Source organism: Megascapheus bottae, chromosome 15, assembly GCF_031878675.1.
Source record: "Megascapheus bottae isolate mThoBot1 chromosome 15, mThoBot2.hap1, whole genome shotgun sequence".
NCBI lineage: Eukaryota > Metazoa > Chordata > Mammalia > Rodentia > Geomyidae > Megascapheus > Megascapheus bottae.
The window spans coordinates 25,398,431-25,425,114 of NC_143523.1; the positions used below are offsets into that span (position 1 = coordinate 25,398,431).

Consider the following 26,684-nt stretch of genomic DNA (forward strand, 5'->3'; position numbering starts at 1 on the left):
TTTATTGGTAATGGGGATACTTCCACTACACTGGGGACAAAGTGGGCTTTGATGTGCTCCCCTGAGACCCTACAATGGCATCATGGCATCTGGAAATATCTGCAAGCTTCAGGCAGTGGTATGAGTGGTCTGTTAGAGCATAATTCCTTATTTCGTCCTATCTCCATGTCATGCTTTCTAGTAGCAATTTGCATTGCCACAAGGCCTACAGGGTTCTAAACTTTACTAAAGCATCTTTGACTTCTACTAAGCATAGAGTATTTAACTGAAAAAAACTGTGAGGAAAAATGTTGACATTTTCCTTAAGCATTTCTTTCGCAGGGTTCAATGTAATCCAGTCCCAGATGTGCAAAAATTTCTTCTTCGCTCTCAGCTTTGAGAAATATCCTCTGAAAGTATAATAAAAAACAAAGCATATGTTCAGATATTTTTCTCAGTGTGGACACAAAGTGTTACTTGTAAAACTGTCTTGCTAGCACGAATTATTACCATCAAAACATAATGTCAGGGGTGGGAAATTTGGCCTAGTGGTAGAGTGCCTGCCTAGCATGCACGAAGACCCGGGTTTGATTCCTCAGTACCACATACATGGAAAAAAAGCCGGAAATTGTGCTGTGGCTCAAATGGTAGAGCTCTAGCCTTGAGAAAGTCCAAGGACAGTGCTCAGGCCCTGAGTTCAAGGCCCAGGACTGGCCAAAAAAATAATAATGTCCTGCTTTGAAGCATATGTCATGATAACCAACTCCTGTCATGTATGTATTTCTCTCATCCAAAAAATATGGCACTAGTTGAATTGAGGTAAAATCATGCCAGCCTTCCATACTCAGCCAAAGGCACTTAGAATTTATAATTGAAATCAAAACCCCCAAAGAGGTCTTCTTATTAATTTGGAAAGTTCTGAGCAAACCTCCACAAAGACAGAATTATGTACTGCTAGTAATTATGTGATGCCTAGATATTCTGGGGTCTCCCAAGACTTCCACACTCCTGACCCCACTATACCCCACCCCTCTGTGATTTTAAGGCTAAGCACATCTCTCTTTTCCTTCCTTCTTTCTCTTTCTTCTTTCTCTCTCTCTCTTCTTTCTCCTTCCCTCCCTCCTTTCTTTCTCTTTCTTCTTTATCCCCCTCCCTCTCTCCTTTCTTTCTCTTTCTCCTTTCTTTCTTCTTTCTTTCCTTCCCTCCATCCTTTCTTTTTCTGTCTCTTTCTCTCTCTCCCTCCTTTCTCTCTCTGTCTCTTTCTTTTCTTTCCTCTCTCTCTTTCGCTCCCTCTTTCCCTCCCTTCCCCCTCCTCTCCTTTCTTCCTCCAGTTCTGGGACTTGAACTCTGTACCTCTTGCTCTCTTTCTCGGCTCTTTTGCTCATGGTTGGTGTTTTAACTTACTTCAGCCACACTTCCTCTGCCAGGCTTTTGGTTAGTTAACGGAAGATAAGAATCTCACCACTGGGTGCCAGTGGCTGGCTCATACTTATAATTCTAACTATTCAGGAGGCTAAGATCTGAGGATCATGGTTTGAAGCCAGCCCAGGAAGGAAAGTCTGTGAGACTCTTATCTCTAATAAACTACTCAGAAAAAACAACAACAACAAAACAACAACAACTGGAAGTGGTGCTGTGGCTCAAGTGATAGAGCACTAAGCTTCCTAATGGGCAGTGCGCAGGCCCAGGGTTCAAGGCTTAGGACTGGAAAAAAAAAAAAAAGACTCATTACATTTGTCTGCCTACTTGGTTCCAAACCTCAGTTCTCAGATCTCAACCTCGTGAAAAGCTAGGATGTCAGGGGTGAGCCCGGTGTCTGGCTCTGCGGGGCTCCTTGCAGTCTGAGCCACTCGGAACGTTACTGCTCTTGAGTGTAAGAAGTGCTCAGGCGGGTGTTGTAACATAAAAGGATCGCCCATTTTCTTTGGAGATGGCTGCAAATGCCAAGAATCTAACATATTCTGTTGTGTCCACTGCTATACTGGCTCTGGAGGCTTGTCAGCTCCTCCTCTTTGAACTAAAAGCCCCTGAGGTGCATTCCAGGCCAGGAGGGGACTTCAGGCCTGTGGGGATTTTTCTCTCTGAACTGTGATCAGCTGGTTACGGAGACACCTGTGGCAGTGCTAACTACACCTGGATGCTAAAATCCAATCAGGGATTGGAGTATTCCCTTGGGAAACAAGCCTTGGGGATGGGGCCAAAGCAGCCATTCCAGGAAGAAAATTCTACCTTCGTCTTATCATATAAAGCATGGTTGTCCAGCATCATCTTCCTCTCGTGTGTGGCATAGCGCCGGAGATCTCTCTCAAACTGCTAGAAAGAGAAAGTAAAAAGCCATTACTGCCACATCTGACTAATGTCTTTGGTATTGGGTAGTTCAAGATAGCCAAGACCCTCTAGTGAAATATTGCTTTCCACTGAGCATTCCCAAAGGCAGAGTTCTCTGAGAGCAGAACTTGGATCCCATGAACAGAACCAAAGCTAGGGGAGAGCAAGGATGTAACTTGTTCTATTTCCTCCTCAAACAGTGCCTGGTAGGTGGGTATGAGGTGAAAATGTTTGTTGCATGGATAAGTAGATAAGGAGAGGCTTGAGTCCACTTTAGTCTGATCCAAAGGAAACTCCGGGAAATGTTCTTTTAGATTTTAAGTGTCATTGTAAAAGAGAAGAAGGAAGTGGTTCCAGATGTAGCTTAGCTATGCACCTCTTGGCTGATCACACAACCTCTTGCCATCTTGGTTGGTCACAGGGTGGAGGGATTGCGTGGCCAGAATCTCTCTCATTTTCTCAGACTCCTATACTAAGACTAGAAAGAGCCAGCTCTGCCACAATGGCCTCTCTCATGAGCAGGAGTGGGATTTGGGGAGTCAGCAAGATTGGAAGCCCAGGATGGGGACAGGAAAAGCTTAACAATGACAGTGAGTAACTTAGTCATTGGGCTGGCTCTCCTGAGAGATGTGCAGATGAGAAGATTGCATCCATCCTAGGTTGACCAGACAGAAAGCTTGGGAGAGCTGCACTCTTTAGGAAGAAAAAGGAGAAGGAGGGAGGAGGGTCTACCCACACAGTCAGAAATGGAACTAGGGCTCAGCCACTGAGTCTCAAAGCTTGGGTTCTTGGCAGCAAGCAATTGTAGCTTCTCTTTTAAAAAGCTGCATTCGGCTGGGAGTTTGGCCTAGTGGTTAAAGTGCTTGCCTAGCATGCATGAATACCCGGGTTCGATTCCTCGGTACCACATACATAGAAAAAAGCCAGAAGTGGTGCTGAGGCTCAAGTGGTAGAGCTCTAGCCTTGAGAAAGTCCAAGGACAGTGCTCAGGCCCTGAGCTCAAGCCCAGGACTGGCAAAAAAAAAAAAAAAAAAAAGCTGCATTCATGTCTCACAGCCACACTGTGAGGCAGGCAGAGCAAGGATGTTGTCTGAAACCTCAGATGAAGAAAAGTCGTAGAGGCAAGATGGCGGTACTGTTGCTTCCATCATGCCTGGCTGGCTGGCATGTATCTAAGGTTTCCAGAGCACCTGTTCAGCAAACCTCTAATCAAGCCGGGCAGTCAAGGTCCTGGTCATCCATTCCCCCACTGGCAAAATAGAATCTGTATAGAATATAAGAACTCTGTTCGAGTTCAGCCAGCTGGGAAGATGCAGAACAAGACTTATCATCCAGTCTGGGCATGTCAAACACAGACAGCTGGCTCAGCCTCCAGGATTTCTGAACCCATGGGCCTGGAGTGGGATGGAGAATTCACTGATCTAAGTTGTTCCGAGGTGAGTCTGCTGGTGTGGGATCCACACGTGGGGAATAATTGTTCGGTCTTTTTATTGTTTGGGTCATGGGCCTTGAACTCTGGCCTGGGCGCTGTCCCTGAGCTCTTCAGCTCAAGGCTACCACCATACCTTTGAGCCAATCCCCACTTCCTGTTTTCTAGAGGTTAATTGGATATAAGAGTCTCTCAGCTTTGTATTGCCCAGGCTGGCTTTGAACCTGGATCCTCAGATCTCAGCCTCCTGAGTAGCTAGGATTACAGGCCTGAGCCACCATGCCCGGCTTACTTGTTCAGTCTTAAACAAACAGGAAAAATGTCCCAACTTAGAGGCTTCCTGGCACAGTGTCCTCAGTCCCCTGACCCTCACTCCTGCTGCAGCAATCCCCAGGCCCAGGCAGACCGGACCTCTGTCCCTGGGAAAGCTCCCACCACCCCAGGTTGCACCTACCCGAGAGCCTGTCCACCCCAGCAGGGCAAAGGCGCGGCGCTCGTAGGGGCACAGGACCAGGTCCACCCGGATGGCTTTCCAGGGCTTTCCTTCCTGCTGGCTCAGCTGGCCACTGGCCAGTCTCTGATGGTCCAGCTTCAAAATGAGAAAACATTTTTGAAAGTAATCTAAAGCATCCACATTCCTACAGGGCAACTTGAGCTTGTCCAGTGTCGACTCCACGTGGTCACAGTATAAAAGTAATCCCTGGAAGGCAATAGGAAGATATGTCATGAGGGGTGGGAGGGTCTCCCGTGGAGAGCATCTATGATTCACATCCATGACTGATCAATGTTTTCACAGGACTGGGCAGAAGGTGGGTGCATGCATGCTCTCACAGCACTAGGAGGGAAGTAAAAAACAACAAAAAGTGGTTGTCCTTTCTACAGAAAAGGAATTGAATGGTGAGAGAGGCTAGAATCTGCCAGAACTCAGGTCCTCATACTCACTAGACAGATGCTCTACCTCGGAGCCACACCTCCAGTCCCATTTTGCATGGGTTTTACTTTGAGATAGGGTCTTTGTTTTTTGCTAGGTATGCAGATAGTCTGCAACCTACCTGCAAACTGTAAAGTAGCTAGGATTACAGACAGGTATACCATACCTGTTTGTTAAGATGGAGCCTCACTAAGGTTTGCTTGCTCATGCTGGCTGAATCATGATCTTTGCCTCCTGAGTTGGGATTTCAAGCATGAACCACCACACTCAGCCTTGATCTTTTGTCTTACCTTTTTTTCCCACAAGTTTGTCACTTTATGCAGAAGTTGCTGGTCTTTTTCTTCTGTTATTTCTGGGCTAGTAATTAAAAAATCCACATCATGCCCAATCTTCTTACCTCTAGTTAAAAAAAAAAACAGTTCAAAATGAATTTATTAGATTATTTTCTTCCTTTCTTCCTTTCCCTTCCTTCCTTCCTTTCTCCTTTCCTTTCTTTCTTTCTTTCTTTCTTTCTTCCTTTCTTTCTTTCTTTTTGATGTGAGACTGGCTAGCACTCTACCAACTGAGCCACACTTATCCATTAGATTAGACTATCCACCCCACAAAGAGGTGGGGTTATAGCATGCATCACCATGCCAGGCCTCATAACATTTAAAAAAAAACAAGTTATTGGCTCTTGGAATTCTCTTCTTTGCAAAATAAATTTATGACATGGAAAGAAGCCATAGGTAGAATGGACTTGGCTATGTACAGGTGGGCAGGAAATAACAATGAAGATTATACTTCTGTGTATTCACTAATATCTACAACATGTGCTTGCATGTCCTTGGACTTTCTCAAGCCTAGAGCTCTACCACTTGAGCCACAGCACCATCTCCAGCTTTTTCTATGTATGTGGTACCAAGGAATCAAACCTGGGTCTTCATGTATGCTAGGCAAGCACTCTTGCCACTAGACCAAACTCTCAGCTCATGGGAATCATTTCCTTGCACATTTTTTTTTTATCAGTCGTGGGACTTGAACTCTGAGCCTGGGCATTTTCCCTGAGCTCTTCAGCTCAAGGCTACCATCCTACCCCTTGAGCCATAGCACCACTTCCCAGAATCACATTTATATAACACAAAGTAGCACTCCTGGAGTGAGGTCATAGATGAAGAGAATTTTCTTGGATTCAGTCTTTCCCCCCTGTCTCCTTTGCTCCAAGCCTCACTGGTCTGAACAGGGGCAGCTACCAGGCAGAGGTTTAGAAGTAGAATAAAGCCCTTTCTGACACAGAGGCCTCCATATCTAATGAACGGATACATCTCTGAGATCTTCACTTACTCTGCTAGTCATTCTTGGAGTCACCCAATATTTCCTGAACCCCTACTTTGTGTCAGGCGTTATACCCTGGTCTTAGTGGGCAAGCTCTCACCAGAGTGATTCCTGTGAAACTTCAGCAGGGGCTTGGCACATGGTCAGGTAGCCACTCCAGCACAGAGAAAGGAAGGATCAAGGAAGGCTTTATGGAGGAGGTAATATAAAAAAATGGATGAGGAGAACTTAGCCAGGAAAGGCAGCTCAAGGACAGAATTACCTCTGAGCAGAGTCAAAGACAAGAAGCATGTGCTGAAAATGAGCAGAGGGACAGCAGCGCAGCTCCAGGGAGAGGCTGGCATCAGGAGGTAGAAGCCCTTGTGTGCTCTTTGAAGCCTGCCTATGGTCAGCAGCCATGGAAGGTGCTAGTGCAAGGGGGGCACAGCAGCCAAGTCACTCACCTCCGGAACCCTCCTGTCAATGTGACGAAGGCATCGGGAAGAAATGTCCAGACAGCCTGTTTAACCAGCTCGCTGACCGCCTCTGCCTCTGCCCTGGTCACTTGGCTGACCAGATCTTCGTAATAGAGGAACCCTGAGAGGTCATCGGACAGGATAGGTCAGTGCAGACTCTACGGCATGTGCAGCATTACCAGGGTGGAGGGCGGGAGGAGGGGCTTCTGCCCCCAACAAGGCTACAAGGCCACAGGCATCAGCTAAACTCTGTTTCTGTGGAGACAGTCGTTTAATTTTGAGAGCTCTGATTTCTGAGAGTGGCTTTTGGTGCGGACTCAGGAGACAGTGTCTGCATCCCTCAGGAACGCAAATCATTCTGACCCAGTGTCCTTATGAAGGGCCAGCCGTCTTTTTATTTATTATTTTTTACTGTAATGTACAGAGGGGTTACAGTGATATTCGCCAAATCATAGGTGCATTATTTCTCACACATTGATACCCCTATTTTTGTCCCCATTTCCTTCCCCCCTGCCTTCTTTGAAAAGAATTTTGTAAAAATTGTTATTATAAAGGTGATAGACGGAGGGGTTACAGTTATAGAAGTCAGGTAAAGCATGAATTTCTTTTTGGGCAATGTCACCTCACTCTCAGCCACCTTCTTGATCAAAGCTGTGTTTTGAAAAGGTTATACATAAGAGTTGGCAGTAGGAAGATTTAGTAGCGGAATGTGTTGGATCAATTAGAAAAACGAAGGTTGATAAGAGGAAGAGGGCTTTGTGAGGTTGTAATACAGAAATGCCACCACGCTATATTTTGACTCCTCTGCTTATTTAGTGTTGTATGTGAACCAAAAGTTGTGATTAGTAATGATTTCACTGAGAATGTGCAGACTGGTATAGTGGCTCAAGCTCAGAATCCTAAGTACTTGGGAAGCAGAACATGGGGGAAATCATAGTTGAAGACCAGTCAAGATTTAAAACAAAAATAGTTCTAGACATTCCATCTCAACCACTGATTGGGCACAGTGCTGTAGCTTTTGTCCTCCGGTGATGTGAGAAAGCACAAATGAGAGGATCACCACTCCAGCATGAAGAGGGGCCTTGCCCGGAAAAATAACCAAGGGAGAAAGGAGCTGGACATGTAATGCAAGGCAAGTGTGACTAGTACTGTCCAAAAAAGTGAATAAATAAAAGTAAAGTGCATGTAGAAAGAGGAAACATGGAGGCAATATGAACATTTGTTGATTTCCATAAAAACAGTTTAACTGGCTTAAAAATGTTATAGTAGTTGTACAAAGGGATTTCAATTCTACAAGCCAGATCGTAGGTACAATGCACCCCCTCCATCGTTCTCCCCAGCTCTCTCAATCCCATCGTGCTGTGCCATTTGCCACACCCAAACTGCTTTTGGGTGTGGCAAAGGGCAGTGAACCTGTTACAAGAAACTGACGTGGCACACTGCTGCTAGCTTTCAGAAATTGGCTTTTTAAGGTAAGCATGCATATGAATGCTCAAGCCCAGGGAATTCCAATCAGCGCCCTTAGACTCATGTAGGTTCTCCATGTGACAGCTGCATTGAAACTACCTCACATTCAACTAGATCACCTGCTCACCTTCTGCAGTCTCCTAAGCTCCTGTCATAGGCAAGTCTGCCATCTTGCTACTGCGTCAGTCTGCTTGCTAGGCTGAACAGAGCCCAGATCCCCTTGTTTCTGGTCTTTGCGGGCTAAGAGGTCCTGCATCTCTGAGTGGCCCCCTATTTTCCTGGTCATTTACAGATACTCAAGGATAATTCCAGTGTGAGACAATCAGGCGACAAGTGTACTTGGTTCACTGTCCACAACTCCTAGCACAAAGTGGTCTGATGGGTACCACAGACTGCACAAATAAATAGCTCCTCCCTTCCCAGAGCTGCAAAAGCCAAATGGGAAGAGGAAACAAACCGAGTTTACAAAGCAGGGTGTGGAAGGTTTCATCTAAATGAAACCTGACCTTGCTGGCTTGAACAGGTGAGAGTCCTTACTACCCTGAAAAACTACTTACTTGCCACATGCTTATTGTTTTATTTTTATTTTTTGCCAGTCCTGGGTGGGCCTTAATCTCAGGACCTGGGCACTGTCCTTGGACACTTTTGCTAGTGCTCTGACACTTGCGCCACAGTGCCACTTTTGGCTTTTTCTGATTATGTGGCACTGAGCAATCACTCCCAACCCCAAGTGTTTATACTACTTATATGGCATCTTTTAATGGTATCTCCAGAGCTGGTAGAACTCATGTATATTAAATATGAACTTCTCAGAATCCGGGATATAAATACTAGACATTCTTTAGAGTTTTTACTGGGTCTTTTTTTTTCTTTTTCTTGGTCAGAGCTCAGGATTTGAACTTGGTAACTGATACTTTTGCTCATTGCCACCCCTCCAATCTCTCTTTAGATTCTTTTTGGTCTTACCTGGCATTGAATAAAACCTATTAGCAATGATTCAAAAATCAGCAAACTCAGAAAATGAGTAGAACTCCCCTAGTGTCACTGATGGAACCCAGAAGCTGTTGTTTCCTCTACCATAACTTCTGGGTTTATTATCCATCATTATTGGTATCTTCTAGTACAAACTTCCCTCTCTTTCCCATATTAAATGTTTAACAACTCTTCTTTGTGCTGCAGAAGCCATGGAGTTGTGGGCTACAGCTGAGATCCCCTTTCCAATCACAAACATTACTATTAATATGCACAATTGGTTGCGTATTAACAGTAAACATTTAAAGCCCACATAATTTTGTGCTCCTGTATTGGCACATCCTTATTTTTACATCCTTATTTTTACTTTTTAATTTATTTAATTTATTTTTTGGTCCATTGTAGGGCTTGAACTCAGGGCCTGGGAGCTGTTCCTGAGCTTTGTTGCTCAAGGTTAGTACTCAACCTCTTTGAGCCACAGCTCTACTTCTGCTTTTTGGTAGTTAATTGGAAATAAAAGTCTCAGACTTTCCTGCCCCAGCTGGCTTTGAACCACGATTCTTAGATCTCAGCCTCCTGAGTGGCCAGAATTACAGGTGTGAGCCACTGTCACCTGGCACATCCTTATTTTTAAAAAGCCACCAAAGGGGCTGGGAGTGTGACCTAGTAGTAGAATGCTCACCTAGCATGCACAGGGCCTTGGGTTTGATTCCGCAGTACCACATACACAGAAGAAAAAAGCTGGAAGTGGTGTTGTGGCTCAAAGGCATAGAACTCTAGCCTTGAGAAAGGCCAAGGAGAGTGCCCAGGCCCCGAGTTCAAGCCCCAGGACTGGCAAAAAAGAAAAAGAAAGAAAAGCCACCAAGCCACTTGGATCCCCAAGGGGCATGCCTGTTAGGCTTTCAGCTGGCAGAACAGAGCCCACATTCCCCTGCTTCTGGTCTTTGCAGGCTAAGAGGTTCTGCATTTCCATGCGGCCTTCTATTTTCCTGGTTGTTTATATCTGTAAACAAGGATAATCCCTGTGTGAGCCAATCAGGCGACACGTGTACATGGCTCAAATAAACCTTCTCAGGAATATTCCACACCAACAACTTCTACTTTTTCTCCTCTTCTCTTTTTCTTTCTCCTCCTCCTCTTCCTCCTCTCTTTTCTCCTCTTCCTCCTCTATCTCCTCCCCACTTTTCATCCTCTTCTACTTTCTTCTTCTTCCCCTTTCCTTCTCTTCCTCCTCTTGCTCCTTTCTGTGTGTTTATTTTTGGTACAGGCTCTCACTGTGTAGTTAGGTTGGTTTCTGACTTTGGGTCCTCCCATCTCAAACTCTCAGGTCAAACGCTCCTTCTTCCTTGACTCTTTACTCACATCTCTTATCCAGGGAGAGCGCTAGCACCTAAATGTCTGCAAGTCCACATGAAGCAGGTCAGAGTGTACTTCAGTTTGACATGAGAATAAAGGACTCAAATTAGCCACTAGGAAAAGCCTTCCCTCTGTGTCAGACACAGTGTTATCGGGCCTATCCTCCCTGTTACTGAAAAATCTGGAAAGCAGATTAAAAAAAAAACAATTCCAGCTCACCCAGATTCAAGTATAGATACAACTGGCTTCAGTCTCTTTCACAACCCAGCCCTCCCAGAGCAGCAGTGAGTATTAGGAGAACTCATACCTGCTTTCTGCATCCGTGTGAATTTCAGGCTTTTGTCTGATCTGACTTTGCTGAGAGTTCTGAAGCCCATCCGGAACCATTTCTCAGATGTCTTCAGTCCCACTCCAAACACAGAAGTAAATAACTAAAGAGAGAGACAGACATGCTATTCATATAATCACCATGAAAATGACATGAGACTTTCCAAGGTCTACAGAAAAAAAAAGCATAAGCAAGGCTTCCACCCTACTTCTCTTGAGCCTGACAAGCAGGTGGGTGCTGGAAGTTTCCTGAAGGCTATGGATACATGGTATGTGAGAATGAGAGGCAGGTATGGCTTCTGCACAGGGCTCACACAGGTAGCAGGTGGCTGTGGGCAGTGCTGTACAATCCCAGGCTCATTGACCGAGGAATACTGGTGGGGGTGAGAGATATCTCCTGCCCCCCAGCTGGCAAGTGGCACAACCCAGATGGAAGCCCCAATGTATTTATACTTGCGAGCCCAGGCTCTTGCCCACAGCCACATTTTAGGCCTTTGTTTCATTTTGGAACTGAAGGGTCTGATCAAAGCCCCTTCTACCTGCTCCTCCAAGTGAGGGGAAGTTGGGAAATGACAGATCATATCAAAATCAATGAAGGCATAGGGAATTGCTCTCACACATGGGGTGGCTCTATAAGAGTAAGTATGTTCAACTGGGCAGTGGCTTAGTGGTAGAGTGCTTGCCAAGTAGGCATGGAGCCCTGGGTTTGATTCCTCAGTACCACATACACAGAAAAAGCGGGAAGTAGTTCTGTGGCTCCCATGGTAGAGTGCTAGCCTTGAGCAAAAGAAGTTCAGAGAATGCCCAGGCCCTGAGTTCAGTCCCTAGGATTGGAGAAAGAAAGGGAGGGGCGGGGAGAGGAGAGGAGAGGAGAGGAGAGGAGAGGAGAGGAGAGGAAAGAGATGTCTGCTCAATCCATGTGGTCCTTGTGTCCCATTGGTATTTGTAGACACCAGTGAATGATTCTTGGAAAGTAGGGTAATTTGCATATCACCATAGCATGGCTATAGGCTAAAGCATCTGCATTCATCTAGACATCTTCTTCTTAAACTCTACTGTACACCACGTTGTACAACCCTCCCCACTCCATACTTCATATGTTGAAGTTCTAAAATCCCCTGCATGATATTTAGAGATGGAGACTCTGGGAGGTAATTGAGTTTAGATAAGGTCTTATCTGTGCCTGTGTAAGAAAAGGCCCCAAAGAATATACTCTGTCTGTCTTTCTTTCTCTGTCCCTATATCTCACTGTTCTCTTGCTCTCTCCCTCTCCATCCCCCCCTCTCTTCCCTCTCATTCTCCCTCCCTCCACAAACCCCCACCCCTACACAGGAGGACACAACAAGTCAGTAGCTATTTGCAATCCAGAAAGAGGTCCTCACAAGCTGGCACCTTGATCTAGAACTTTCAGCTTCTAGTACTAGAAGGAAAGAAATGCCTGGTTTAAGTGATTCAGTCTATGGCATGTTGTTATGGCAGCCCAAGCTGATGAACAGCACCCAGAGAAGATAATACAATTACCAAAAGGCTTTTCTTTTCAATAAACATATACTTACTTTGAAGGATTGATAGCGTTCATCATTTAACACAGCTTTAACTTCAGAAGTTTCCCCATCTTCAATAATTTCCTGCATTGTTAAGTGAAAAATATTTTAGTTAATTGTTACTGGACAATTATAGCACAAGACTTACAGTCACAGATCTAGAAGCATGGTTTCTCCTGCCATGCATGCCATGGCCTGCGGGATTTCCCTCTAATACTGACAATGTGAGCTCCTCATACATCCCAAGACCCCTTAGCAATCCTTTCAGGATAGAATACAGAATTATGAAGGTCCTGATCTACAAAACCATAGGCAAAATATTCATTGATAAATACATGCCCAAATATTTCAGATAATTCATTTTCCAGTGGAGATGAACCTGTTGAAATAAAAAGACTTTCCAATCTAGCAGATTAATGTCAGACCCCTAAAAAGCCAGTTCACACTGAAGCCCTTATGATACCAGCTCATCTCAGTAGAGTTGGGATGTTTTCCTTAAACAATGAATTGTGCCCTTGACTACACTGACACAACCAAATCATCATCTTGCTAGGAAATCCTTAAACTCAGGGGCTGGGCACCGACCCTGAGCTCTTTTGTTCAAGGTTAGCACTCTACCACTTTGAGCTCCAGTTTTCAGTTGATTAATTGGAAAGAAGTCTCACAGACTTTTGAGCTAGCTTCAAACTGGATTCTCAGATCCCAGCCTTCCAAGTAGCCAGTGTTACAGATTCGAGCAACCGCCGTCCAAATGGAAAATCCTTAAACACATAAATAACCCCCAGCTGTCTTGCTGGAGCATGGGTAGAGAGAAGGAATACATTCACATGATCACTGCGGCCATCGCAGCTTCTCACAGGGCCTGTGCTAGAAATGAGACCATCTCCCTGCACTGAGCTTTCAAGTCATTTGGATACTAGCAAGAGGAGAGAGCTCGTCTACCAACTGGTCCTTCATAGTTCCAGCCAGGTTCATGGGGGCAGGAGGGAGGATTATACACACATGCATCTAATTCTATAGATAGGAAGCATTATCTTAGGAATATCCTATATAGAAATAGATATCGAGATAGAATGAACTAATATTTTCCTGATCATTATATTAATATTATTTCATGATTCTTCCCTATCCCCCCTCCTGTCTCTCTCCTCCATTTCTCTATTAAGAGACGTGCCCTTACCTCCATGATATACTTCACCTTGTCCCCCAGGCAGGGAATCCCCTCTGTGTCCTTCATATTGGTAATGGTGAATGGCAGAGATTTCAGTACAGAGGATGCCCTCATAAATGTTAGACAACAGCCTTCACTCTCTCTAAACTCAAAATTTTCAGCCAGTATGTCAAAGGCATCCTGAAGAATAAAACCAGAGAAGCAAAAGGGCTGTTTCTGAGTCCTTAGCCAGTGGTCACTCAAAAATGTCTCTTGCTTTCCTTAGATATTATAAGGCACCTTGAAGGACTGGCCTCCTGCATCTTGGCACCTGCCCCTCTAGGATAGAGTGGAGTTGAACTGAAAAGACAGGAGCTGAGTGCATCATCGGAGCTGAGTGCATCATGAGAAAACACACTTAGCCGCTGATAGACACTCAGGAATAATTTAAGAAATCAATGTGCTGGTGCTCCTGCATTCCACTATTCACGCCTGGGCCTGGGCCTTCCCTCTCTGTTGTCTTCCTCGCCAGCCTGTGGCCACTGTTCTGCCAGGATCCCTGCTTCATCTCTTATCGTGGACCCAAAGCACATGGGCCTGTTGAGTGGATGGGTGTGCTCTCTCTAGGTAGGGCAGACCCCAGTACAGGGTTATTTAAGGTGAAGTGTGTTTGCACGGCTACAGAGGAAGCAGCTGCAGCTGTGTGCCTCCTACTTGGTAAACCAGTAGCAGCAATTTCCTGGTCTTCCTCACAGATGTGGGGCTGGACGTGTAAAAATGAGCAGCTCTGTGTTTGATACTCTACCGGATGTTTTCTGCAGGTGATGATGGACCACTGGGCTCGGGGACAAGCAGCTATGGATTTATTAGGGTCATCTGGAACACACTAGGCCTAGAGAGGACCTCAGAGAGGCTTGAGCTAATGTCTTATTCTTAAATCAGGAAGTTAGGCTCACAGAGAGGCATGGACTTGCTCCAGCTATTAATCTCAGGCTCGCCTCCCCATCAGCCAACTCTTCATCTGTTGGCTTCCCAGCAAAAGCTGTGGATGCGTCACTGAGGCATTATTTGTTCTTGCTATGTTGTTGACTGGTTACCGTATTTGGCTTTTCAGGATATTTCCTCTTTCAAGAGTGTTGTGGTCATTAGTGACAACTCTCTGGAGTTGTCTATCCTCTCTAGAGAATATAGTTCAAAAGTATTGGCCCATTTTCATGCAAGAAGGAGGAGCCCATGATATAAAAGAATAAAAGAAATTGCTTCTTGATAGAAAAAAGAATGAGAGCCAGGCGCAGTGGCTCATGCCTGTAGCTACTCAGAAGGCTGAGATAGAGGACCAAGGTTAAAAGCCAACCAGAGAACAAAAGGACCTGAGACTCTTATCTCCAATTAACCTCTCGAAAATGGAAGTGGGGCTTGGCTCAAGGGTGGAAGAGCTCAGGGACAGGACCCAGGCCCCGAGTTCAAGCCCCATGACCCACAAAAAAAAAAAAAAAAAAAAGAAAAAGAAAAGATAAAGAATGAGAGACCAGCCGAAGGCCTGGGTATATATGGGAGACAATTTTTTTCCAGATTTGCAGATAAATCATCATTTAATTTGTAGGTCCTCAGAAAGAAGCTTCCAGGCCTCCATTTGTTCTGGGTATTGGTAAAGCTCTTACCGTGAACACGTGGTTCCAGTTGTTTAAAGTGGTTCTTCTCTGACAAGCGTACTGCGAGATCTTTTGCACAGGTAGTGATGGGGCCTCTTGGAGGCCTGGGTTGGAGCTGGGTGGGTAGTCTCTTCTCACCTAAACAAATGTGAAAAATATCCATTTTAAATAGCCCTGAACAATAATAACAATCGATATCCATGTAGAAAATAACTAGAGATAGTTTTGTAGCAATTATCTCTGGAAGGAGGATAAAATGACTTTTTTAATGTTATGTACATCTTAATATTTAAATTTGCTATTAACATTTTTTCTTTAAGTTATGTTAATCCATGAGTTTCATTATGACATGTATCTTTTTGGAATTTAAAAAAAGACATGAAAAAGGAACTACCAAATAATTAAAATTTTTCTTTTCTGTGAACAGATATCATTTCAGACCAATCTCTCTTCCCACATGTCCTAGTATAGTTGGTTAAGCACCTAGAATTAAGAGCTTCAATTTCCTTATTTTTTGTTTCTTCATTTTCTTTTCCTGAATAATTATAGTAAGAAACAAATACTTTACGGGTTGCAAGAACATGAAGGCATAAATATTTTGAAATATTTGTGTATGAATGTGTTCATGCAAATAGCTCCCACCCACACATTTCCTTCAAGGTAGCAGGCTCAGTACCTGCTCTCTACATGTGCTATTCTAATCTTCCTGCTTCTTTTACAAGGCATTATTGTTATATCATGAAGGAGGAAACCAAAGTTCAGAAAAGCTAAGAGACTTGAAGAGAATCTGGGGTTTAACTTAGGTCTACAGACTTCACAGTCTGTGCTCTTGGCCATGAAGCAAAGGGCAATGACGGTTCCTCCCAGAATACTTACAAGCTGATGCTTTCCGGTCATCTGCACTGGTCTCCCTGCTCCCATGCATTCTGTGAGCCAGGAGATGTCAAGGAATTCCAGCTGGGAGCTGGCTTTGATGTTCTGTACCTGAAGCCACTCTAGAACGTCTGAACCAGAGTTGTTTTCTGCTACGATGTGGGTGACAGAATCACTGGAAAATACAACACAAGGTAACTGGGAAAAGGAACCTGCAACATCTGGAGCTCTCCTCTGTTTTCCAGGTTTCCTGGTGTCAATATTGAAGGGAAAGATGAACACTAGACTCCACCAGAATTTAAGACTCCATATGCAAAGGAATCCTGTGTTTAAACTAGTGGAAGAGGAGTGGTCTATGTTATGTCTGATGCAAGGAAAAATCAGACAATTTGAGCAAGAATGTGGTGTCCAGAGACCACCAACATCCAGAGGAGATAGAAAACGAAATTGTTCTTAGATAACTGGTATTTCATTGGAATAAATCCAGCCACTTTCTAAGTGCAACCCACAACTAGAAGCACATTTTATATAAAATAAAAATAGATATAAGTAGAGCTGTAACTCTTTCTTTGTCTGTTTTGACTAATAAAGCAAACTATCTTAGATGGGGCAATGTGTTAAGGACAGCATTTATTTTAAAAGGTGGGAAGACAGATGGAGGTGCTGACAGGCTTGGTGACTGGCGAGAGTCTCTTCCGCATAAGTGGCACCTGCTGGGTCCTCATGTGGTAGGAAGGGGCTCCAAGGATTTACTTGTAAAACCACTGATCCATTCGCCAGAGCAGAGCCCTTCTGACCACATCACTTTACTATCTCCTACCTGCTACCAAAGTCCTAGGGGTCACAAACATTCAGACTACAGTAACATCTCATTAAACAGATGTAATTGATTGCTTATGACCAGCCTTTAGAAACTTTTGCTTTGTATGCCTGCTGTGCACTTGTTCCTCTGCTGTAAGACAGTCATGGATCTTTTCACCAAGAGCAGCCATGTTGCTGTTTCTAAGCTTTATCATGTCATTAAATATCCACGTAGCTTCTCAAGTAAGTGCTGGATTATTCACACTGCAAACATAAGAAAAGTAGCTGAGCGTGGTACATGTCTGTTACCTCAGCATATAAGAAGTTGAGGCAGGTGTAGTGAGAGTCTGAGACAAACCTGTGCTAGGAGAGAGGAAGAAAAAAAGGAAAAGGAAGGGAAGGGAAGGGAAAGAAGGGAAGGGAGAAAAAGAGAGGAAGAAAGAAAGACAGCCAGAAAGAAACAAGGAAAAAGGAAGAAATGTGACATAGTCAAATTCACATAGTTGTAAATTTTATCTTTTTGATGGTCAGGTATGTTATTATATCTAGTTTTCCACAAGATTTTACAGTTGGAGTCACAAGATCTGGTGATTGGGGGTGGGGCAGTACTTGGGTTTCTGGTCAGCTTGCTAAGCTGCTGCTCCACTCTTTTTGTTTTTCTTTTCTTTTTTTTTGGGTGGTGGGGGGAGTCATGGGGCTTGAACTCTGGGCCGGAGCATTGTACCTGAGCTCTTGGCTCCAGGCTACCATCCCACCCTTGAGCCAAGCCCCACTTCCCATTTTCTAGAACTTAATTGGAGATAAGAGTCTCTGGTCTTTTTGTGCCTGGGCTGGCTTTGAACCTTGATTCTCAGATCTCAGCCTCCTGAGTAGCTAGGATTACAGGTATAAACCATGGCCTGGCTTGCTGCTCCACTCTTTAGATCACACTTCCAGCCCTGCTTTTTGCTAGTCATTTGCAGCTGGAGTCTAGAAAACTTTTTGACCCAGTCTGTTCTTGTCATGATCTTTCAGATCTCAGCCTTCTGAGTCAGTAGGATTACAAACCTAATGATTTTTTTTAAGCCCTTTCTATTCCTTCTGCTTTGTTTCTTGACTTCCCTTTTTTCTTCAGTCCACTGAGTATTTGGGAGTTCATCATTAAATTTACTGACTAGATACTTTGTGGTGGTAGTAGCGGTAAAGAACACAGGTTATCAAAGAAGGAAAGAAGGGAGAGCTTCTATAGAATAGTTTCTCAAATGAAACCAGAGTTACCAATGTGAATTTTGAAGAGACACAAAATATGGAGGAGGCCTGTAAATAGTGTTCAAAGAAAACAAACAGAAGGGTGTGAGCTGGTGTGAAGCCTGAACAAAACATAGCCTGAAATTTCAGGCTTAGACCTCATCCTGCTAAAGACACAATGACTGGAAATGTGTTGACCCTTTCCCCTAAAATCTCCTGTAAGACCCCTCTCCCATCCTCTATAGGCACCTCCCCTTCCCACAATGAAGATAATTGAGTATGTAACTTGTGAAACATTAATCTTATGTTACCTGAAACAGCCCAGACCCCATAGAAACTCAATTAACTCAGGAAGTTCCCCAACAAGCTGTGAACTGTAAACTCAGGAACAAAAGACAAGGAACTCAGGAAGAGGCATATGGGCAGACCCCCTCTCCTTCCTGTCACAGTGGCTGACCCCTCCTCTTGCCCACCAAGACTGCACACCAAAGTCAGGTAGAAAAAGATAGGGTAGTTTAAATGACTCCCCAGAAACAGGTTAAGATTTAAGTGGTCACTCACTGTGATGTAACAAGATTGTGCAGACCTGTATGAATGTTACAATCCTATTGGCTGCTGTATGTGGTCAACTAGCGCCATATGGTCAGTGGTTATAAAACCCTGGGAACAAAGGAGTTGGGGCTCTAAACTCTGACCCACTGTGTTGGTGATGGTTGTGAGTCCAGGCTTGAGCTTGCAATAAAGGACTCTCATGCATTTACATCAGATTCGGCTCCTTGGTGGTCTTTGGGGACCTCAAACCTGGGCTTAACACTGGAAGAGTCATACGACTGGTGGAAAATTGGAGCTTGTAAGTGGTATTGACATCTGAATACTAATAGGCTATCCGGAAGGCAGAACTTGGAGTTCTTCTGGAAGAAAAGCTTCAGAAGTTGAGGAAAAGGGAAGAACTGGCCTGAACTTTAGTGAGGAGGCTGTTGAGAAGTGTATGAATTGGTAGGGGGCTACCAAATTATAGAGGGTCTAAAAGCCAAAACCTCACTGTCGGCGTTGGCTATTCTTTTCTGGGTTTCTGAAGCCAGAGAAGGCTGTTGTGAGTGGAATGTTTATCACATTGCAGTGATCTGGCATACATAACGACTTGGAATGGAGAGTGATGGGTGGGGAGTGAAATAACAGACCAGGTGTGAGGCCAGCGTAACCCGGTCTGGTTCCTGTTACACTGGAAAGGAAGACAAAAGTGAAAAGAAGAACATCTCATATTGGTTCATTTGTAAAAGGTGAAGTAGAAATTAGAATCAAATAACTCCAACATAATCCCAAGTAATAACACCTTGGGTAGAAATAGGAATTTAAGAAATTCCACCTCTTTGCAGAGAAGAAAAAGGAAGGGACTAAAGTTATTTCAGGCATGCTGCTTTAAAAGGTGGCAGGTCTCAATTAAAATATCTGGCTGACAGGTGAGAATTGGAGCTGAGACTGGGAAAGAAGTGGGGGCTACAAATTAGAGCTAAGACTGTGTGGTGGCAGATATACCATAAATAAGCTATGGTCAAATATTTTACAAGGCCCATGGAAACAGTTATAGCTGATTCCTCCCCCCCACCCAGTTTTAGGCCTATATAATTCGAAAGCATATTTGTAATAAACTTCTTGAAAGGGTCTTCAAGAGTTTTAGAAGACAGCAAAAAGAGGAGTAGCATGCTCATGTAGAAAATACTAGTTATCTATATTTCTTCAGAGAGAAACATTTTACTCTGATATCACCATATTTTTATTATATATTATTACTTATTTATAATATTATTGGATAGAAACAGTATTTATTCTTCTTGATATAATGGAATATTTTCTAAGGTCAGAGAGAGAAAAGAATGTTGAGTAGGAGTTCTGGGGCTCAACTTCCTCTTCTCCTGCCTCTTCTGGGATTTCTCAGAAGAGGTGTATCCAAAGCTCACATCAGAGGATGAGAGCCACGTATGATATTCGGTTTGTGTAAGTAGATGTGTTAGTGATGGAATCTAAATCAGAAGACAGATTCTTGCCAATTAAGTAGCTAGCAAACAAAGCAAGAACAATCTTTTTTTTTTTTTTTTTTTTTTTTTTTGTCAGTCTTGGGGCTTGAACTCTAGGCCTGGGAGCTGTCCCTGAGTGTTCTTCAGCTCAAGGCTACCACACCGCTTCCAGTTTTCTAGTGGTTAACTGGCGATAAGTCTCACAGTCTTTAGTGCCTGGTCTGGCTTTGAACCTCAATCCTCAGATCTAAGATTATAAAAACAAGAACAATCTTAAAGTATACCCCCAAACAAAGAGTCCAAGAAACAGGACTGCTTAAGTCCATGCTACTCAGCATGCATATGGTTCTCAACATAGTAAGTACAGGAATTGTAAGCCATGATTTGACATCACCACAATAGCTTTATTGTTTGTTTTTAAGTAAAAACCTTTGGGGTAAAATGACTTGTCTTAAATAATGGAAGAAATACAAGCTTAGAGAGCAATCCCTGTCCTTGCCATCTGTATGTTATCTTCTTGCGCTGCCTGAGTTCACCTGGCCTTCTCCACCTGATGGTCTAGATCTGGGGTACAATGTTCCTCCTCAAGATGGGCTTATCACCTGCCTATGGTGGACAAGTCCACCTCTGTCTATGCCCTCCTCTATGCTCAGTCCTGAGCCCACTGAAAACTATATGACCAGGAGACTCACACCCCAACCCCAGTACACCACACTGATAATTTCCTACTGCTCTATGTGGCATTTGTTTGTCTGTCTGCTGGTACGCAAGTTTCTCTCTGCTCTAAATCCTCCAGTACTGCAAATATGAATACTTCACAAGAACCAGAGAGAAGAGCTCAAAGGCTCTAAACAAAGAGAAATAATAAATATATAAGGAGTTGGGAACACTAATTACCCCATTAACGCTTACATTTTTGTAGATATGTATTGAATTTATTATTCTGTAATTTATAACTATGTATAATTACGATGTGTCCATTAAAAGCACTTTAAGAATGAAAAAATAATTTTAAAAAACCTCATGTTCAGACATTCTGGTTTACAGCATTAACTCACAAATCTTAGCTCTGAGGCTACCAATTTCCTTAATCTTACTGTATTCCTTTTCCTAGCTAGTGCTAACACTCTCCAAACCGCGCCCCCCTCCACTCCCCTGAAGGCCGAAGAAGGCATCTTCTTTGCTGGAGACAGACCTGCCTCCCAATCCAGTCTGACTTTCATAAATCCACCAAAGGTCACCTGCTTTTCTGCTTGGTTTCTACATTCCTCCTATCTGATGTAGAACTTATTTTGTAAACAATGACTTGAATGATTTACCCTCAAACCAAATTGTTTGTGGTTTACAAACCCTCCTTGCCAATTTCCCTTAGCAACTAATGTATTCCAGAATCCTTGGAACCTAGAAATGGAAGCAGCTGTGTAGCTTTTATCCTGAGCTCTTACTGGCAGTAGTAAAGCCAGGTTTCCAGCCCTGTCTTACTTTTAACCAAGAATAACATGTCTGGATTCTTGGTCTCACCTTAAATGGGATTTTTCAATAATTTTATTTATTTTAATGTTTTTAATTTTTTGCCAGTCAATCCTGACGCTTGAACTCAGGACCTGGGCACTATCCCTGAGCCTTTTTATGCTTGAGGCTAGTGCTCTACCACTCCACTCAAGCCACAGGGCCTCTTCTGGCTTTTTCTGAGTAGTTTATTGGATATGAGTGGGCTTTCTTGCCTAGCTGGCTCTGAACCACAATCCTTAGATTTCAGCCTCCTGAGTAGCTAGGATTAGCACCCAGCTTTTTCAATAATTTAAAGCTTGCAAATTTTGAAATAGAAAGTAATTTGTACTAGAGCAAGACTAAAGCTTACATTCCTTGCTATTGCATTCATAAAAGTGAGGTTTGTATTAGGTTGTCAAAGACAAAAGTAATATATCTATTATGTTATGTATTATAATGGAGGAGATGCGAATTTTGATGGTGTGTTAAAGCAAAGTACCCCCTGAAGTTAGACCCTCACTCAACTACAGAGACTGAGAGAGACAGCTATCTGAGAGTTATCACAGAGACAGAAGAGAGCTCTGTGTAATAAGAAGACTCACATCTCCAAGGAGCAGAGAAAGGACTAATAATCGCAGCTTTCTAAAGCAGCTGTCCATTACTGGGTTTTTGTCTACAACTCTTTGCCAGCCTTGAGCTTTCGCTGGAAGGCATTTTAAGTGACTATTCTAGTGATGGGTCCTTCGAACTGATAAAAGCCATGTCTGAGTTTGAACAAGGACAGGGAGTAAATCAACACACAGGTGGAAAACACAGCATTTACTACCACGAGATCCCCATGAATGTGGGAGGCAATGGTTTTAGATAATGAATGAAGCCAGAGCCACATTTCAAATGTCATATATTCTGAATGAATGGGAAGTACAAGCGACCAGGCTAGCTAAACAAAACCAAAATAATACAAGAAGGCTAAAAGTAAAGATCTGGGTAGCCATAGACTAGGGTTTTTTGTATACTTTTATGTAAAGGAAGACTAGCATACAGAATATACACGTAATGAATAGTATTTAGTGGGGCACTAGTGGCTCCTAACTGTAATCCTAGACTAATCCTAATCTTACTCCAAAGACTAAGAGATGAAAATCACAGTTCCAAGTCACCTAAGATAGAAAATTCTACAAGACTCTATCTCCAATTAATAAGAAAAAAAAAAAAGCTAAACTGGAGGCTACCATTTGGTAGCTGTGAGTGAAAAAAGCAAGATGAGAGCTTAAGGCCTTGAGTTCAAGCCCTGGTACTGGCACAAGTCCATATATCCACAATCCTGTGCCCTTAAGAACTCCTTCTAACAGTCTGGTAGATTTTCTTCCTGCCGTTGTTCTATTTCCTTCTGTAACATAATCGACTTCACACCACAGAGAGGAGCCTACTCCTTTGGGTTCACAAGAAAATCATACTTTACATCATATTAAGCATTTCAGTTTACCAAAGCACATTGACACCCATCTTCCTTTAGCTGATCACATCACAAGATTTATGAAGGGAGTAAGGTCAGGTTGAAAAGGGGAGACTTAGACCAAATCACATGGCTGGGAAGGATCAGATCTAGGATTTGAAGAGCTCTAGGTTTTTTGTCTAGAGATTTAAAAAAAATTTTTTTCCTTTCCAAATAAAGCCTAAGTCTTCAGATACAGAGAGCTAGAACTTCTACTTTCTGTGGTTTATTCTTATTCCATAGATCTCAGATGTGTATAGTAAGTCTACTGAGCTGCCAGCCTGGAACCTTTGCCCCACTCACACACCCAGCAGCAGTTTGCTTGCCAGGAGCTCATTTCCTCTGATGCCTGAGCAGCTGGGCTTGGTCCCTGGCAGCAGGGACCTTGTTAGCTGTCCTGCCAACTGAAGAATGTGCCTTCCATCAGATCCTCTAAGCACCTGCCTCGGTCACCGTATAAACAAAGCATCGCAGCTCTGTAAGACAGAGGCCACTGCTAGAAGCATGAACATTCCAGAAAGAGCCTTCCCTGTAAGTGGTTATCTTGAGCAACTGGTTCTCATCTATCTGGCTGGCCCATATTTCTTGACCATGAAAATCTGTTCTATATTTGTTCAGGCTTTCTGTTCATTTCTATTTTTTTTAATTTATAGGGTATTCTTGCCTCTATACCTGTTCATCTTCTCCCCTCTTAACTCTTAATGTTTTATGTAAGTCTGTGATATAAGGCAGATTATAATGTGATAGAATCTATGATTTTGAGAAGAGATGTAAGGACATGTGCCAGAAAATAGTTGTTCAAGTCTAAAAAGAAAAGAAATAGGGAAAAGAAGTAGAACGTATAAAGAGAAATCATGAGAAGAGAGATCAAAGGAGACTTAGAATTTCTGCACGGGAACGTTTTAACAAAACATTAAATGAAAATACCATGCCTTAGGAATTATGATGTTGTAGAATTAAACATATCTGATCATGGGATTTTGAATTATGACTTCCCAACACTTTAGAACTGACATTTCATCAAAAAATACTTTACATTTTATTTGCAAATATCAAAGACGTTTTAAAGTCCAAATGCCAATTAGAATTCTTACTTTTTTTTCTGACAAGACTGTGGTCCATGCACTCTGTCAGAACCAGAGCACTATCTTCCAGGGGACCTACTCTGTCCTCACGACAACCTCTGGGTAGTCTGGAACCCTGGTTTGTGGCCAGGTTCTTAATATCACTTGTTTCTCCATTTTGGCCAGTTTTCTCTTCATTGATTCAAGACCAGTATACACAGCAGGGAGGAAAACAAGAAGAATTGCTGCTCAAAAGGAGCAGGGCGGAAAAAAGAACAGTGGCTGCAACTGTCTCCTTTTTGGGCTCTGGTCACATCCCACTGGTGTGTCTAACAGATGAGACTTTAACCAGAATTGCTCTCTAAACCCTACTTGGATCTATTCAGAAACCATGCATGATCAAGGCTGAGGCCTGTGGTGAGCCCAGCCAGTCACCCAGCTCAGCCATCACAGTTGGACATCTTAGCACAACCAGGGGTTTAGGGAAGAGCCAAGCAAACCTAGGTTCCTTGTGTGCCAAAGAAGCTGTTCTCAAGCCCCTCCTGGGTGTTTAACAAAGTGACAGTGCAATGTCCTACCTGAGCTCATTTTCCACCCTGAACCCTTTACTGCGGGCCAGCTCCATGAGGAAGGCTCTGCGGCTGGTTCCCATTTTCTTCTCCAAGATGAAAAGGACCAAGTCTTGAAATTTGACGTCTTGAGGAGTGGAGGTTGTCAAGGTGCCCATCTGCCTGGGTCTCTTCTTGCGAGGGCCTGTGTGGACTGTTGGCTGTAGATCCATGGGAAGAGACTGCTCTGTCTCTGGCTGTGCCGTGGAGGGGTGTCTTTAGAAATGAGGGGGAGAAGGAGGCTGCCACTCTCCTGCAGAAGGGCTCTGATGTCATCTCACTGGCAGACTCTGAGCCCAGGGGAAGTTTTCATGGGCATCACCTGGGTCACAGCTTCCTCTTGAAGGAATGCCTGTCTCCAATCAGGTCCTTCCTCCAGTATGAAGAACTTCATGGAAATAGTAAGTTAGCATCTGCCTTCTCATGTCATCAGCTCCTCAGAAAACCTCGTGAGGCAGGTAGGGAAGGAAGCACCATTGTGGGTATATCACTTATTTCTCTGAGTGTTTGGGTCCTTCTCTTGTTTTTCTGGATTCCTTTTAACTCCCAGGCCACGAGTATTCTCTTTCTCTCACAGACACACCAGTGTGGAGTTTGCAATGTGGTACTGTATGCTGCATGTGGTTGCTTTGATTTTTACATAACCAACACTGCCACATTTTCATTCTGCAGGTCACCTAGAACTATAATTTTCTATGTGTTCTACTCTGAATTGCACTATAGCAATACATGAGTTACAAGTTCCCTAATGTGGGTGCTTTGCATATAGATAAGGAAAACAAGGCTCAGACAAGTACTGTAAAAGAAGGGGACAAATAAGGTCTCACATTCAGTTTTTCTGACTCCAAATGTTAGCTTCCCCCATCCCGGCAAGTGGACTAACTTTGTCCAGAAAGTAGTCAGTTATAGAATTCGAGAATAAATTAGGCCAAGAATGATACACATATTTTAAATCCCAGCTGCCGTAGGAAGATCTTGAATTTGAGGCCAATCTGAGTTATAGAGTACAATTCTGCCTCAAAACAATGACAACAGAATAGATCTTTGATTCAAATGGTAAAGCACCTGCACGGCAGGCAAGAGACCTTGAGTTCAAACCACATTACCACCAAAAAAATAAAATAACATGTGATTGATGTCTATCTGGTTGTTAGGCTATTATCTCTGGGCTTACACTTGTCTTTCTTTGATGGAGTCCATGAAATTGGAAGTGGAACTCTGCTCTACCAAACCTTCTCAAAACTAGCAGTTTTCAACAATCTCAATTCCACCTCTTCGTTGTCTGAGCCCGAGGACTGGACACACTTCCTGAAGTTATTTTACTGTCCTCTTTTTGCTCTGTCCAGCAGGGTCATTCCAATGAATGAAACGAATCACCTCTATTAAATTCGCTTGCCAGAAATACCTGGTACACCTTGGTAAAATACCTGACAACCCTAAACAGATACAATGTTCAATGAAAATGGAAGTATAGAAAGTGGTACTCGTCCACATTGCTGCACAATAGAAGCACACTCCTTCTAAAAGAATAATGTGGTGACTGTGTTTTTTAAAAGTCTGTAAGAGGGGATGGGAGTGTGGCCTAGTGGTAGAGTGTTTGCCTAGTATACATGAAGCCCTGAGTTCAATCCCTTACTACCACATACAGAGAAAAAGCCAGAAATGGAGCTATGGCTCAAGTGGTTGAGTGCTAGCTTTGAGAAAAATCAAAGCCCAAGGACAGTGGCCAGGCCCTGAGTTCAAGCTGCAGGACTGCCCCCTCCCCCCAAAAAATCTGTAAGATATTCAAATCCCTCCACCATTTTCCCTTTCTTTCTTTCCTTCTTTCTTTCTTTCTTTCTTTCTTTCTTTCTTTCTTTCTTTCTCTCTCTCTCTCTCTCTCTCTCTCTCTCTCTCTCTCTCTCTCTCTCTCTCTCTTCTTTCTTTCTCTCTTTCGGTCTCTCTCTCTTTCTCTTTTTTATTTTTATTTTGCCAGTTCTGGAGCTTGAACTCAGGACCTGAGCTCTGTCCTTGGGCTTTCTTGAGGCTAGAGCTTACCACTTGGGCCATAGCACCACTTTTGGCCTTTTCTATGTATGTGGTACTGAGGAATCAAACGGGTCCTCATGCATTCTAGGCAAGCACTCTACCACTAGGCCAAACTCCCGGCCCTTTCTCTCTTTCTTTCTTTCTTTCTTTCTTTCTTTCTTTCTTTCTTTCTTTCTTT

The 26,684-nt window shown here is 43.5% G+C and overlaps 1 protein-coding gene across 1 annotated transcript; it reads right to left on the reverse strand.

The window, feature by feature from the left end:
• Dntt (DNA nucleotidylexotransferase) lies at window positions 1-24,773 on the reverse strand. The gene is made up of 11 exons (XM_090346161.1): window positions 24,449-24,773; window positions 15,781-15,952; window positions 14,914-15,042; window positions 13,283-13,453; window positions 12,115-12,186; window positions 10,539-10,662; window positions 6,425-6,557; window positions 4,958-5,066; window positions 4,191-4,436; window positions 2,209-2,292; window positions 1-389 (listed from the first exon to the last, which is right to left on the reverse strand). Exons 1-11 carry the CDS (start codon window positions 24,649-24,651, stop codon window positions 303-305), a joined length of 1,530 nt encoding a protein of 509 aa, XP_090202287.1. The 5' UTR covers window positions 24,652-24,773; the 3' UTR covers window positions 1-302.
• Window positions 24,774-26,684: the final 1,911 nt, after the last annotated feature.